We start from the raw sequence: 16,661 nt of genomic DNA, 5'->3' as shown, positions 1-16,661 counted from the left end.
CAAAACACAATTATTAATAAATCTTCGTCGAATAAGAAAATATTGCAACACTCCATGCAGGAGGGGGCCCCGTTGCTGCATATTATGCGTTCATGATGACCTGGATTCGGACCGGTTGACCATGGAACTGCTGGACCAAAACTTCAATAAGACGTGGTCCACTTATAAAACGACGAGCCGAAGCCCGGACAAAGCACGCTTCCCTAATAGAGTTTCTGGCAAGATCACATATAAAAGTTTTGAAAAATAAGAAAATAGTTGGTTTTTAAAATATTTTTATTTTAAAATATATTAAAATAATATTTTTTTTAATTTTTAAAAATTATTTTTAATATCATCATCTTAAAATAATTAAAAACATTAAAAATATATTAATTTAAAATAATTTTTTTTTTCAAAAACGCTTTCATAATGCAATGTTAAACAATGTTAAAGTACTACCCCACACTGGAGTTGCATGGCCCACCATGAATTTATGATATATTTTTATTTTTTAAGTTGGATTTTGATATTTTTAAAATTATTTTTATTTAAAAATATTTAAATTAATATTTTTATTTTTAATATAAAAAATTTAATTAAAAAAATATTTTTTTAAAAAACGACCATGCCGCATAAATAATAAATAGCTCTTAAATGATATTTAAAAATATAATAATAGTTATTTTTAAAATTTTTAAAAAATATTTTTAATATTTATATATTTAAAAGATAAAAAAATAAATTAATTTTAAATTAAAAAATTAAAAATTTACTGAATTCCCGTCTAAAATGCAATATCAAGTATCAACAGGGCCTTCCTCTGGTGTGGGAACCAGATTCCAGTCACTCACTGAACTGGCATCACTTCAGGGGGTTGACTCTTCTGACACAGATCCCATGAACGTGCAACGGCACACGTGCCGATCACGTGAGCATTGACGTGGAGTCTTCTCGGCGTCAACGAAAAAGACAAATTTATCGCGCTGTCTTTCTTGGAATCTCTTTCAGCTTTTTGCTTCCTCACAGACTTGCGTTTTCTCACTCCTCACGGCTCTGACATGCTCCATCCAATAGCCGTTTTGTTTTGTTTGTTTTTTTTTTTTGTATATATATAATTCCCGTGGACAAAACAATATTGTTTTATTAGAGGAAATTTTGTTTTTTTGTTTTGTTTTTTGCCATAGAATAATTTCATTCCGTATTATTTGTGTGGTTACATCAATAATCAGTGAAAGTTTTTTAGATATATATTTAAGGATGTAAAAAATATATATATCTCGACATTCTAAATTTTATACGCTTAATGATAAAACCTCGAATATGTACTTAAAAATAAAAAAATAATGCTAAGTATGCTTATAATTCTTTACTGCGTGGTGTGTGGCATATATTAATTGAGTTTAACGATGGTAAAATCACAGATCTTCAATCTCTATTATGATTTTATTAAATACATGAATTATTTATAAGAATTCACATTTTGAAAATATTCATACTTTTAAAATATTTTTTTGTTTGAAAATATATTAAAATAATTTTTTAAAATTTTCTAGATTAATATATTAAAATCATAAAAAATATTAATTTAATATTTAAAAAAAAAACACCTTAAAAGGAAGTAGAAACCATTCCAAACATCCATTTTCAATTGTTAGCCAGTTTTGGTCAAAACGGTTTGCATTTCCAAGAATAATTTGTCATGTATATCCTTTCTCAAATTTAAAAGGTATTTGAGACTGTATTTGTGATTATTTTTTAATTTTTTTTGAAAATTTATTAATTTTTTAAAATATTTTTAATATTAATAAGTTAAAATGATGTAAAAATATATAAATAAAATTTAAATAAAAATTTTAATTTTTTGATGAAACAATGTAATTTCAAAAGTCACCTTCTCAACATCTTTTTCTTTTTTCTTTTTAATATCTCCTTTTTCTGTATAGGTATAAAAAAGGGCCCTTTAGCAAAACCAACTTTCCTCTTTCATCTCCCAATCATAGCGGCCACAATCAACGTTCGATCTAACCCTTTAGCTTTAGATTCACCCTCCCCCTCTCTCACTCAAACACATTTTGCATTTCCATCCGAAAACTAGGATCCAATCCGTTTCCACTGATTTATTATTTTGCTTTGTTTTGGATCTCTGTATTGTTGGATTCAAGAGAAATGTCGAAAGCTGGTGCATTGGATCTCGCTACTGGTCTTGGCGGAAAGATCGATAAAAGTGATGTTCTCTCTGCTGTCGAGAAGTATTCTTCTTCCTTCTCTATTCATGCTTGATTTGATCTTTCTCTTTCTTATTTATATTGTTTTGTTTTAAATTCTGCCTATTTAGCTTGATCATTACACCTTTCTCCTAGCCTGTACTGACCAAGATTTGATGACACCATTAACCACAGAGCTTCAGCCTGGTTTGATAAGAACAATGGTTGTGCATGCTCCCGCTTTCTTGAATCTGACATGTAAATCATTTATTTTTCTGAGTTCAGAAATTATAACAAGTAGAAGGCGATTGTACCAATTCTATTCTATTCTTTTTTTTGTTTCGAAAACGAAAACGATTAGATTAGATATGCCTGCTTTAATTTGAGTTCGGGGAAATTACAAAGAAAACAGATAAAAGAGTAACATGGGTTGGCTAGCATGTGAACTTGGAACTGAATGTTGGCTTCCATATGATTTGTCTTTTTCCATGGCTGTACCACTACGGGTGTGTTTAGCAGTGGTTGCAGTTTGAAAAAACGTAGCTTTAGTAGAAAGCATTTTTAGTTGTTGCTTGGATGTTTGGGATTAAGGTGGCTTTTGCTTTTTTCCCCAGTCATATTGTTTGGTTATCAAATAAAAGTGTGGTTTAATTTGTGGAGCCTGCCATTAAATGAGGTCTAACCTCGGTTATGGCAAAGCATTGCTTTCTTGAACCGCAATTCTGCTTTTATTATCTTCTTCCCGCTTTTCTTACCATTGAAAAATCGATGGACCATTTTAACCTTTGCAATTCAAACACTCCAGCGTGTACTTGGAGAAACAAAAGTTTGGTTTTACCTATAACAAACATTCCATCAGATTTACACAAATCATCCCTATAAGGTTTGGAGAGTTTTCATAGATGGATCTCCATGGGTCCTTGATGCCAGCACAAACAGCAAGAGACACATTTTTTATGTTTTGATAATCTCACGCTTTTTATTTAATTTGAAGTTATGAATTCACTACTCGTTCTTTAGTCATTTTACCTTTTAAAGCAGTTTTAACAACAATTTTAACCGAACACATATTTTTATGAGGACCCAAACCAAACAATCACCCTTTCAATCATGACTATATATCAGGTTTCCCTTGCGTCTCTAGTGTGTTACAGGCTGTTTAGAAATCAGGTTTTTGTTTGCTTGTAATGTTTTTTTAGGTTGAATAGTGAATTATATCTGTTGTACATGGAAATTGGATCACAAAAGAACCACACGAATATTCCTAGATTGTTCAGGGGATTGATGGAGCCTGCTTTCTAGGGAAATTCTCAGAAAGGACCTGAAGGATTAAGGAAAAATGAAAAATCCCAGGAGTCACTCTTTTGTGCAAAAGATAGAATTTTATTTTTGCTTGCAAGTGATTTTTTATTAATTATTTTTCTTGAGCTACTATAGAAGGCATTGTTATTGATTGTAAAGACTCAGGGTGTTTGGGATTATGGTGCAGGGAAAATAGCTTTTTGCTTGAAAATGTATCAAAATGAATTTTTTTCAGATTTGTTTTTTTTTAATTTTTGACATCAACGCTTTAAAACCATCAGAAAACACTAAAAAAGAATCAATTTAATGCTTTTTCAAGCCTAAAGCACTTCTGGAAAGCACCTAAAAACAGAAGCAAAAGCTGCAGTCTAAAGTTTGAGTTTGGTGCTTAATCAATCGAAATTTCCTGGAAATTCTTATGCAGCATGTGTGAGCTTTTAGGTTTTCAAACCTTAAATTTTCTTGAATCTTATTGAAATTCTTTTATGAAAATCTTATATTGACAATCCAGGTATGAGAAGTATCATGTCTGTTATGGAGGTGATGAGGAAGAGAGAAAAGCCAACTACTCTGACATGGTAAGAGAAGGTCAAGTCAACTATCCTCTTAAGATTGACCTTCATGTATTTCCTGCAGATAAGCTGTTCCTTTCAGTTTCCTTCTCTTTATATTTAGCTTTGGAAAACTTGTAGCTTCTCCTTGTGTATTTATAGTCTCAGAAGGATTTATAATTGAACTTTTTTATTTTCCTTTTCAATACATTTTCATTGGTCTCTAAATTAAGTGCTAATTGATTTTGCATAATGCTCGTAACTTTTTATTGATATATTCCTTGTGTCATAAAAACATTAATATGACACTGCATGCAGTGTCCATTTCATAGCTCATAATATGTCTGAGAAGCTAAGTTTCTTGTTAACCCTTTTATGAGTTACTAAATATAAATTGGTTTACTTGAAACCAAACAGTTAAAATTTAAATAGAACCCTGATCCATGCAAAAACCTCTTGAAACAATATTTTGGAAACTTCCATGGAAGTTTTCCCTTGCAACTTCTATCAAGACAAGGATGAATAATGTTCTTTTATCATCAAGTTTATTAGCCATCAAGCTAGATTATCCTAAATCAAATCAGTCAGCTAGATATGCAACATGTGTCTTGGTGCTATTAATCTTCTGTAATGTTTCTATTTGAGTGTGAAGAATTGAAATATTTGTTGAAATAAGAATAACCTGTTTATTTTCTTTTGGATGCGAACTTATTGCTGCTCCAAACAGTGATATTTAACCTATACCTATTAACTCATCACATTTAAACTACAGGTTAATAAATATTACGATCTTGTTACCAGCTTTTATGAGTTTGGCTGGGGGGAGTCTTTCCATTTTGCTCCTAGGTACCCTTTTTGTGTCTTCTATTTTAAGGCTGATCACAACTGCTATTTATAAGTCTGATTGCAAGTAAAATATTTCTTGTTTCAGATTCAAAGGGGAGTCTCTTCGCGAGAGCATTAAGCGACATGAACACTTTCTCGCTTTACAACTTGGCCTGAAACCTGGACAGAAGGTTTAGTCTCTTCTACAGAATATTGTCAAACCAAGTGGAGATCTACTTCATTTAATGACCTTGATGCATTAACTTGACCTCTTTTTGTTAAAATAGGTGTTGGATGTAGGATGTGGAATTGGCGGGCCTTTAAGAGAAATTGCTCGATTCAGGTGAGTGGCAAAAATTTCCTTTCCTTGATAATGCAAGTAAAAAAGTAGGGTTCAAATTTAAGTTATGCTAAGTGCATACTGACTTTATTCATAGGTTTGTCATGTGCATCATCTTGGATTTTGTTTTGTAGTTATTGCTGAATCCCTATATGGTGTTAGGTTCTTAAATACTTCCTTTTATGGTAGTAGTTTAAAAAATGCAAGGATGATAAATGGCTGCTATCACCAGCTGGCTTCATATTTCACTTGATGTAAACTATCTTACCAGGAAGCAGAGCAACTAATAATTGTTCGACAGGCATCCTACTCTGCTTCTTGTTATGACATAATCGCGGTAGTGATTTGGTGGTCTTTTCAAATCTTAATGGGAAGCGGTAGAACCAATTGTTGGACTGGTATCCTACTTTGCCCTGTTGCTGTAAACAATGTTTGTAGTCCTTTGGTAGAATTTGCAACATGGATCGTGCAAATGCTGGGCCTCATCTGGAAGTAGCTCAAGTATTAATTGTTGAATGAAATCTTACTGTTCTTCATGTTGACAAATAAGCTCACTTTCTTTGCATTGAATTCCTGTCCATGAGAGTGCTTTAGGCATATCATAATTTTTATGGTGATGTGCTGCAGCTCAACATCAGTAACAGGGTTGAACAACAATGAGTATCAGATATCAAGGGGAAAGGTGCATGCCTATCCTTTTCATCTATGTCAGTTAAAAGAGTTGTGCACTTGTATTTGGTGGATTATCTGAAATTGATCGACTTTATTTGATTTCCATACTTTTCACTTTTAATTTGTTTGCCATGATGTTTTCAAAATGGCATTGAAGCTCACTGCCTATATTACTTTGCAGGAACTAAATCGCATTGCAGGAGTTGACAGGACTTGTGATTTTGTGAAGGTTGGTTCTGTTCTTGGTGTAAATTCAAGTTCTTGTTGAGTTCCTATCTATTAAGCACTTTTGTTTTGTTCTATCTTTATTCTTTTGCCAATTTGGTGTACCTGGTTTAAATTTTAACATGTACATGGCATGCACGAGTTCTAGGATATGATTTTTATACTTTGCAGTGACCTGTCAATTTAGTTGTTTCTTGATTATACAGGGTGATTTCATGAAAATGCCATTCCCTGATAACGTTTTTGATGCTGTATATGCAATTGAAGCTACCTGCCATGCACCAGATGCAGTATGTTCCTAGAAAAACTCTCAATTTATATTTCCTGGTATCTTTGTGTCACATATATATATGTAGTCAAGTATTTATGTACGTAAATAGGTATCTCTCTCTCTCTCTCTCTCTCTCTCTGACCTTTGTAACATTCTGTATTTTCTGAACAGTATGGATGCTACAGTGAGATTTACAGGGTATTGAAGCCAGGACAATGTTTTGCTGCATATGAGTGGTGCATGACTGATTCTTTCGATCCACATAACCAAGAACATCAGAAAATTAAGGTTAGATATTTTAGCTGTCTAAAAAGGCCTCCTATTTTCTATTAGTGATTTCAATCTTCATGGCCGTGAATTTAACATATTTTAATCGGCGCAGGCAGAAATAGAGATCGGTGATGGCCTTCCAGACATCAGGTTGACTGGACAATGCATTGATGCTCTAAAGAAAGCTGGTTTTGAGGTCAGTAAAGAATCTGTGTCTCCTTTTCATAGTTGATATCTGAAACATTTGATCGTGATAATGGTTGTCATTACTCTGTCTGTGAAGGTCATGTGGTCAAAAGATCTTGCAGTGGGCTCACCTGTGCCATGGTACTTGCCTTTGGACACAAGTCACTTCTCACTGAGTAGCTTCCGTTTAACAGCTGTTGGGAGATTCTTTACAAAAAATATGGTAAATATTGGTCCATGCTGTTTGGTTCCTGTACCATTATCACCCTATTATTTGGCACTCCAAAGCGAATGAACTTATATTTCTGATTATTGCAGCCCTCGTGGATGGTTAACTGGTAATTCACCTTGCAGGTCAAAGCCCTGGAATTTGTAGGACTTGCTCCCAAAGGAAGTCAAAGGGTTCAAGATTTTCTTGAGAAGGCTGCAGAGGGATTAGTTGAAGGTGGAAGGTGAGTCTTTCTGTTATCATGTTAGCCTCCTTTGTGGACCCTTATGTTCAGCCCATACAGTGCTTGTGTATTTTTACCTAATTGACCACCTTACGAGACCATTTTGAGCCTCAAGCAGACACCTTTTTTTTCCCCTCACCCTTGTATGTTGGTCTGGGTCTGCTTATAACAAGCATCTCCTGGCCAACAAATGACTGGGATGCTTCCACCTTGAATTTTTCTTTTTCCTGACAAAACGTTAGGAATAATTCCTCTTACTAGCTCTTTGGTCCTGGATTGCTTATGGGTTTACTTATGAGTAGCGTGTGAGCAAAAGAATTCACGGATTTTTAATATACCAGAAAATTTATCTTCAACAATTGTTGAAGTTTATGATCATGAGGTTTTCTAATACTTACGTTACCATAATAATGACGGAATTTTATTATTATGCCTTCCAGGAAGGAGATTTTCACCCCGCTGTTTTTCTTCGTGGCTCGGAAGCCACATTCAGGGAGCCAGTGATCTGGTGCAAACTCTGCTGCTTTAGTTATTTAAATCTTCCTGGGCATCGTGATGGGTAGTGTGTTTCTTAGACTGACTTTTGACAATGCTAGGCCACTACTGTCTTGTGATTATCTCAAAACTCTCCAGTTTTTTGAGTTGATTTGTGTTGTACCCCTTGATATTTGCTCGATCAATTTCATCGGCTTTCTGTCCTCAACCAATCCAACGGGCAAAACTTTACACTAATGTGACATTTTTATTTTTCTGCCACCAACCTTCTGAATTCTGATGGCATCATGCTGCTGGTCCCCGAGTCCTGTGCTCCCGTGGGGCTGTTACGTTTTTTTTGTTTTTTTCCTCGTATTCTTTTACCCCACGACATTGAATTTTGGTTCTAGTCAGCCGGTTGATGATATTTTTGGATTGTCAGATACCAGTTTGTCTGCTGGGCTGTCATTTTAGTTGAAGAGATTATGCAAATATTGTGATGGCGATGAAACATGAAGTATGCTCTAATAAATTCATGGTGAGCATGACACATCTTAGGGAGCTATTATCATCTTTGAACGGTACCAGGACATTGTTCGCTGTCCGATGCGGATCTGTCTTTTTTAATAAAAAATTTTTAAAAAAATAAAGATTTTTTTTATAACATTATTAAATCCAATCAAGTAATTTAATCTTGGTTTAATCTTGAAATTGATTAGCTCGGCTTCTTATTTTACTCGAGTTTAAAATTAAATTGTGTAGAAGCTAATTCAAAGTGAATTATTTAATTTAATAGGTCTAAAAACAACTTAAATGATCAATAAAAATATGGTATAATTTTAAATAAAAAAAACTTTAAAACAATAATTTTTGTTATTGAGACGATGTAGCATTAGATAGATCTTGATCACCTTGCGACTTGGGTCATAGATTTTAATGATGTAATAACTTTGTTATTTTTATAAATTATTTTTATTTAATTTTATGATAACACTATATGCTTTTAAAATCGAGCATTAACCCTAAAAAAACAGTTATTTGAAATTATGGTAACCCTATAGAAAATAGAAAAAAAATAAACCATGAATTATATTTCTCAACCAATTCAATATTGAATAAAAATGATATTAAAAAAAAATATCAAGTTTCATTGGTAAACCCACTAAACCCGTAAATTGGATAGTCCGAGTCAACATGTTAAACTCGTAAATCGGGTAATAAACTTCATTAGGATTAGTAACTTTGTTTTTTTTCCTTCTAAACTATTGTTTATTTAATTATATAATAACAAAAATAGACAATCGTAAAATCGAGTGTCAAACCAATACTGAGATTTAAAAAAAAAACTATGATAACCTTGTAGAAAACAAAACAAAACATATTATGAAACTCAATTCTCAATCAGTCTATATCAATGGATGAAATTGAAAAAATAAATATATATAAAAAGAGAAAAAATAGTTAAATTCACCATATACGTTAACAGGCTCATGAACTTTTTAAAACTTAATAACATTTTTTTTCTAAAACTATTTTATCAAATATATGATAAAAATAAAAATAAACAATCACATAATCGAATTTAATTAGAAAAAAGAAAAAGTACTCTGCTAAACTCGTAAATAGGAACAACTAGGTTATCTCGTCAAACTCGCAAATCAGATTATTGACCCTACAAAGTTTAATAACTTTTTTTTAAAAAAAAATATTTTTTATTTAACTAATTTTTTTAAAAAGTAAATCATAATATGATATTGAGATTTTTTTTGATATTGTAGTAACTATATAAAAAAAAATTAAAACAAATTATTTACTCTATATTCTTATAAACACATTATATAAGGATTAAGTTTTAAAAAATCAATAACAAAAAAAAGGAGTAAAATAAACCAACACTAGTAATCCACAGTATTAATAGGTGTGGAAACAGTATTTTCTCCCCCATCCTTTAACTTTATTTATAATAATTATAATATATTTTCTCCCCCATCCTTTAACTTTATTTATAATAATTATAATATATTTTCTCCCCCATCCTTTAACTTTATTTATAATAATTATAATATATTGTTAGTGGCCACTGAATTATTTTATGTCGCAAAATGCCATATGCAATGGCGTGTTTTATGCGGAAGCTGCCAAGTGGCATTGCAGTCATCTAGCGAGCGCAATTTTGGATTCTCCAGCAAGTTGCCGAAGACGGCATCTTATTATAATTAATTAATTCGACGATTAAAGGCTTAAGAAGAAGACCGTAGGAATATCGTGCTTGATTTAATTAACATAGGAAGTGTCTCTACGCGAAGCCATCTTCGGATATAGCACTTTTTCTTCTTTTTTTTGCCAGCAATAAGAAGGTTTGTTGATAAATCAGTAATATAAAATGGATTTTGTAAGCTTAAATAACACCCAAGAAAAATAAAAAGAGGATCACACTAAAAGAAAAAAATAAAATAAAGCAGAGCAATTGTATGATTTTTTTTTTAAAAAAACCCATAAATTAATCTCATAATTAACTAAGGGGGGTTGATAGTTCATTTACCTCGTAATTAAGCAATTTTATCCATTAAATCTTTTCCAATTTATGTAGATCTATGAATAAATCCTTAGGGAAAAACTTTGATGACTTTGAAATGAAACCCTACACGAAAGAGAAATTGAAAAAAGTGTTCAAACGAAAACGCAAGTAAAGAACCAATAAGCTGCAACTTGAATTCTGACTTTAGGGTTTAAAATCCAAAGTGATTTCTAAAAATATTTTTTATTTTTAAATATATTAAAATAATTTTTTAATAATAAAAAATACTAAAAAATATAAATTTAATATTCTTTCAAAAGAAATATATTTTTTAAATACATCAAAGCACATATAGTACGAGTTGCTACCCTCTTATTCATCTTGAATGAACGAATTAACCAGCAAGCAACAAAAAGGGAGAGCATTATTTGGGAAAGCTATGGCATAAGCGACGCAAGGGAGCAATCAAAGATTCTAGTCATGCGTGGCAGGCAGGCTTGCGAATCTTTGCCAATGTTTGGCAGGTGGGGGAAGAAAAGACAACGTGTACTTTTTCGGAACCCGCTCCAAGTTAGGTCAAAAGAAGGCACTATTGCTCTTACAGAATTGCCTTGATGATCACGGAAAGGTTAATAAAAATGTTAATATATGTGTTTACCAGAACTCTTTTTAATGACCTATGCGTTCTCTTATTATTTCTAATTGGACGATCCCTTAATCCAATTGACCAAGTCTTATAAATAGATTAATTTATTTGATTTTTACTGGAGATTAGGAATATATAGATTACTGACCGGATTTATCACCACTTTAGCTACTTTAGCGGCTCCGCCAATTACTCAGGACTCTCGATTATTTTATTTTTTGATGTTTAGTGCTTAGTTCCAAGAAATATATGAAGAAAAACACCCCTGTACCTGTCCGTCGAAGAAAATTGATGATCTGTTATGATGATGTTACCAGCATCAAGTAATTAAACCCTTCATGCATGTTCAAATTTCATTTTGACATCTCATTGAATTCTGAGAAACGTTTCTGCGATTCTTAAGAGTTCATCGAGAGCCATTGATATATAACTTCCACCCACGACGACCTCCCATTTTTAAACCTCCACCTAGTGCTGTTACGCTGGCAAAGTCTTTTACCAAAACGGTGATGCTCCAGGTCATGACGCATTCTTTGTTAATTAAGACACCACGCTAGCTACTCATTTAAGGTTGTCTGTCTGGTTACGTTTGCGTTTACTTTGTTTTTTTCGGGGGGATGGGGGTGTTCATAAATGGAATCAAAAGAAGATCTCAAATATTCCACCAGAAAGGACCCAGATCTTATGAAAAAGACCCCAGCTTGTAGTTTTGTTCAGCCATTTGAGGTACATGTTCTCGTGTAAATTAAAGAGATATCACAGTGTTTCTGGACACCCAACAAGTTGTTGGCCCACTTTTCTCCCCTTAATCACCAACCTTTTTACTAGAACATCATGGATCTTGTCTCTGATAAGCTATAACAAAAAAAAACACCATGGATTTTATTTTCGTTAACGAATAACCAACCAAAGAGCATCACCACATAGATAAAAATATTAATTCATTAGAAATATAAGTAGGAAAGAATATTCATTATTAAAAGAACAAGCACGCTTGAGATTTGAGAATGGAAAATGAAAGCATCTTCTGGGTTCAATAAAATAAAAGATTCAACAGATTTTTTCTGCAGAACATTAACTATCTTCCCTTATCTGTTCGTCGCTGTCAAATAGAATTGAGAATGAGCTCTCTTACGTCCAGAACCCTCGTGACTGCCTCTGGATTGCTGGAGCTGCTATTGCCGGCGCCGCCGCAGCCGCAGCCGTGTTGGTGGGGATGGGGGTGGTTGTTGTGGTGGTCGTCGGCGTTAGGCGGCGGATGGTAGTACACGCGAGCAGTTTGTGGGCAATGAGAATGAAATCTTGCAGCTATTCGAAACATGTCCATATACTTTCCCCCCATATTCAGATCTTGTATGTGTATATTCCTGAGTCTCTCTCTCGAAAATATTATTTCTTAGCAGAAAAAAACAGAGAGAGAGAGACTAGAAAAGGAAAACGAAGCAGAAGATCGATGAGTTGCTAGAAAACGTCCCAAATGTGAGAACCCATGAAACGGAAGAGAGATAGGTTTGTGTTTAGGGTAGAAATAAGGCTTGTTGAATATATATATCGGCTGGTTTTTGTCTGTGTCTAGCTGGACTTTCCTTTCAAATGTAATATTACAATATATTTTGGGCTTCGTTTCCTAATTAATTTCACATCTTTCATATTTATTTTATTAGGTAAACCGTAAATGTACCTATTTGCATAATGTGCCCTCGCATTCTAGGAAATTCTATTATCGGTAACTTACTTTTCTTCTTAGTCCTTTTTTCATTCGTTTCTATCATGGAATTAAAAATGTTACAGGCAAGCACGTTATTTTCGTTGTGGTTTTGACCAGGAGTTTTTGGAATATGAAATTCATATATTTAATCAATATTTTTAAATATATTTATAGCTTAACTAATCATTAATTGTTGTCTATTTTATGTCTTATTTTAATTTTTTATATTCTAATTTAAAAATATAAAAAGGTAGATTATGCACTGTCCATGTCATGACCCGGAATTTTGGACAAAATATTATCAATTTTTGTATATACTATGGTGTGATATTTCATGTGTTGGGTTGCGTAATAACCACGAGAATAAGAAGCCGCCAGAAATTTATACTTCAGGGTATGAAAAGGTTTGAACCAATACCTTCACAAGATGGGTTACTCAGTATGTAATTGGTTGGTCTCGTCGTAAAATTAAATTTATGTTTGTTGACTTTGTGTAGATGATCATATTGATTTTTATTTTAATATTATGTCTTAAAATTATATTTGGTCAGTATCATGAAATAAAATAAAATAAAAGGACTGCTAATTAATTACTATAAAATTAAATAATGATTTTTATTTTATTTTAACCATTATCAATTATAATAAGCTCGTTGGGAGGTCCCATGTCATGGTAAATATATTGATAAAAAAAAACCTGTTTATTATTTTTGTACCATGACAGTTAATTCATTTATTTTGATAAATTAACTACATGATTAAATTATAATTAACTATTTTTTAAGATGAAAAAAAACACGTATATCTATCTTTTTTCTAAAGTGGAGGAGGGCATATTTTTTACTATTGACCGTTAAATACGATGAGAAATATCCTTTTACGTGACAAAAGATGTTTAATTTTACTTACAGGGGTCAAATTGAAAATCTCTATAGTAGATGGACTCGATTTACTATATAATTATATCTGTCAATTGAAATATTACTAAATAAGAAATGTGCTTGTCATGCGTAGAGCCACGCTATACGTACATAACCAAAACGTGCAAGGATGTTGAGACTTCATACAGTACACGTGTGCACTCTTTATTTGATCATTTATATCCTGACGCTTGCAATTTTAATTTTTCCATTTTCTGAAAAAAGAAGAGAAAACGATGGTGATAAATAGAGCAAAGATAAAGGGCTTCGTTGCAATTGCTTTCCATGTTTAAAGGAGGTGGGAAAACCGCGTTATTCCTTGAATGTTCGCGTACCGTTCGCCGCGTGGTGACCCGTGACTCCGGTTGTTGGGAGTCAATGGTTGCATCATCGTTCATTTATGCCCCTGAGTCTTATGCTAATTACAAAATCTATCCATGTCTTGTTCCTCTCATGGCATGCAAGATTGACGTCACGCGCCAATGACCTTCTGGGTGGTCACCGCCTCATCAAAGTTGGATGGGTGAGAGAAAGATTTGATTGCAAATCAATCCCTTCAATTTGCGTAAATAAAGACAAGTTTGTTATTTTTTTTTTCATATCAGTTTATACATAAATTAAAATTAAATAATTTTAAAGATTTTTAATATATATATATATATATATATTAAGCAATTGACTAATTTAGTTGTTCTGACAATTTAAAGGGTGCGCATACCTATTATCTCAATATAATATATTCAGAATAATAAATTAATCTAAAATTCAAACTGCAAATGTTAAAAAAGAACCATCTTTACAAGTTTATAAATTTTAACATTAACATTACCGTTCGCCGCGTGGTGACCCGTGACTCCGGTTGTTGGGAGTCAGTGGTTGCATCATCGTTCATTTATGCCCCTGAGTCTTTTGCTAATTACAAAATCTATCTCCTGACATGCAAGATTGACGTCACGCGCCAATGACCTTCTGGGTGGTCACCGCCTCATCAAAGTTGGATGGGAGAGAGAAAGATTTGATTGCAAATCAATCCCTTCAATCTGCGTAAATAAAGATTTGATTACAAGTTTATACTTTTTTTTAAAAAAAAAAAGCACTGAAAGAAAAAAACTAAAATAATAAATCTCTTTCGTCGTCGAAATAATAATTGTGGGGATAAAAAATCTCTCCCGCTCTGTTCACGATTACAAGCTCAAAATGGATTTGCAAACATCAAATCACGAACATCTCCACGATTAAACACATTTATTTAAAATACGTCATCATCATCCTCCATAATCACGAACCTCAGGCTACCCTTTCACACTGAAACGAAGCCTTAAAAAACACGTGTTTTTTAAAAAATAATTTTTTATATTTTTAAATTATTTCATGTTAATGTTAAAAATAATTTTAAAAAAATTAAAAAAATAATTTTAATATATTTTTAAATAAAAAATACTTTAAAACAGGCTCGTTATTTCACTTTTAAATACCTCCCAACACCCGTCTTTCTCCTTTGTCAACAGCAAGAAAAACGAGAAAAGGTTTGCTTACCAAAAGTAGAGAAAATCCGAGAGCACCGCCATAGTGAAAATCTTTTTTGAAAAAACAACACACTGTTATAACATATTTAAAAGAATATCACAATCTAGAATGCCACGGACAACATATGGCGACTCTCGAATCACGGGTCATTAACTATTCTCTACTATAAAATGCACGACACAATTTTCAATAAAAAGAAGAGGAGAGAAAAAAAAAAAAATATATCTCAAGGTATATCAAAACTTCTATAATAAAATCACCAATCTAGTTACAAATATTTTAATAAAATAAATCTAATAATATTAAGATTATTAAGGAAAGTAACTAGTAATAAACAAAGTGCATCACATAAATAGCTGAAAATTAATCAAGTTCACTTGTCTTTTGATAGCTCATGTACCCTACTTCAGTTACTGTTAATAATATTTTTTATTATTGTTGAATTTACATCATTAAGATTTTTTTAATAATATTGATAATGTCGTTATTGGAGCTTTAATATACTCCAATATTTTTTTTATTTTTTCTCCTTTCTCTTCAGATATTAAAGGGTAGAGAGAAAATACAAAGAAAAAAACATCTTAGACACATCAACTCAACATTTATATATGACTCTTCGAAATGTTTTATTTTTTTAAATATTTTTTATACTGCATTATATTCTCTATCTATTTTTTTCCGTGCTAGACTCCACAGGAACTCAACATTTATAACAGCACTTGACGGTCATGGAATGCGCTCGGAGTGAAATAAATAACACCGTACATTTCCGCTCGAATCTCGAGGTTGAAGAAACCCAGTTTTAAGCAAAAGGTAAAATTCAACGGTAATAATCCTCTATCCTATGCATGTGGAGGGAAATCTGAGTACTTTTTTTAACAGGGGCACCTCCTTGGGATTCTCACTGCTCCTGGTTTTTAAGTCTTGAAGATAGTATAAAATGATTTAGTTACTACCATAAATTGATTATTTTACTCATCACTTCGCATTAAAAATAATAAATTAGTAATTTTTGTAATTTTAACACCATTTAAAAACAATTAGATTATAAACTTCGAGTTCTGGTTCTAATATGAATACGTGTTTTATTAGATGTGAAAAATAGAATTGACTTTAAGTGTGAAAATTAATTAAAAAAAGCAGCACAGGCTTTATTACTTACCTGCCCGGAACAAAAGCATATCAGATGAACCTCCCCTGGTCGATTATTGAAGGGAATTGTCTCGGTCTCCCATCTGAATGGAATTATTCCGGGCCTCTGGGATCTTTCTGATTATTAAAATAATAATACTTCAAGCCTCGAGCGGTCAGGTTCATACAAGACAAGGGACTGGTGATCCACTCGAATTTAAAAAATTCCTGGCACTCGAGAGCTATGCGCGAACTCCAACCAATCCGAACCCGTTTCGTGAAGGAAAATGTTTCCATACATCTACGCTTCGTTCACTATCATCTGATCGCATAATTACGGAGCGTTTGTTAATATATTTTAAAAGTGTTTTTTAAAAAAGTTTATTTTTTTTAAAATTAATATTTTTTTAAAGATTTTATATTATTTTTATATGCTAATCAAAAATAATTTTTTAAA

General features: G+C 32.4%; 1 protein-coding gene across 1 annotated transcript; it reads left to right on the top strand.

The window, feature by feature from the left end:
* Positions 1-1,937: 1,937 nt before the first annotated feature.
* On the top strand, positions 1,938-8,012 carry LOC133680239 (cycloartenol-C-24-methyltransferase). The gene is made up of 13 exons (XM_062103049.1): positions 1,938-2,231; positions 4,000-4,066; positions 4,812-4,885; positions 4,971-5,055; positions 5,152-5,207; positions 5,832-5,886; positions 6,058-6,105; positions 6,308-6,391; positions 6,544-6,660; positions 6,755-6,838; positions 6,926-7,051; positions 7,183-7,280; positions 7,721-8,012. Exons 1-13 carry the CDS (start codon positions 2,149-2,151, stop codon positions 7,782-7,784), a joined length of 1,041 nt encoding a protein of 346 aa, XP_061959033.1. The 5' UTR covers positions 1,938-2,148; the 3' UTR covers positions 7,785-8,012.
* Positions 8,013-16,661: the final 8,649 nt, after the last annotated feature.

This window comes from Populus nigra, chromosome 19 (assembly GCF_951802175.1).
Source record: "Populus nigra chromosome 19, ddPopNigr1.1, whole genome shotgun sequence".
NCBI classification, from domain to species: domain Eukaryota; kingdom Viridiplantae; phylum Streptophyta; class Magnoliopsida; order Malpighiales; family Salicaceae; genus Populus; species Populus nigra.
Note: the sequence above shows the minus strand (reverse complement) of the source record. Positions and strands in the feature narration are given on the sequence as shown.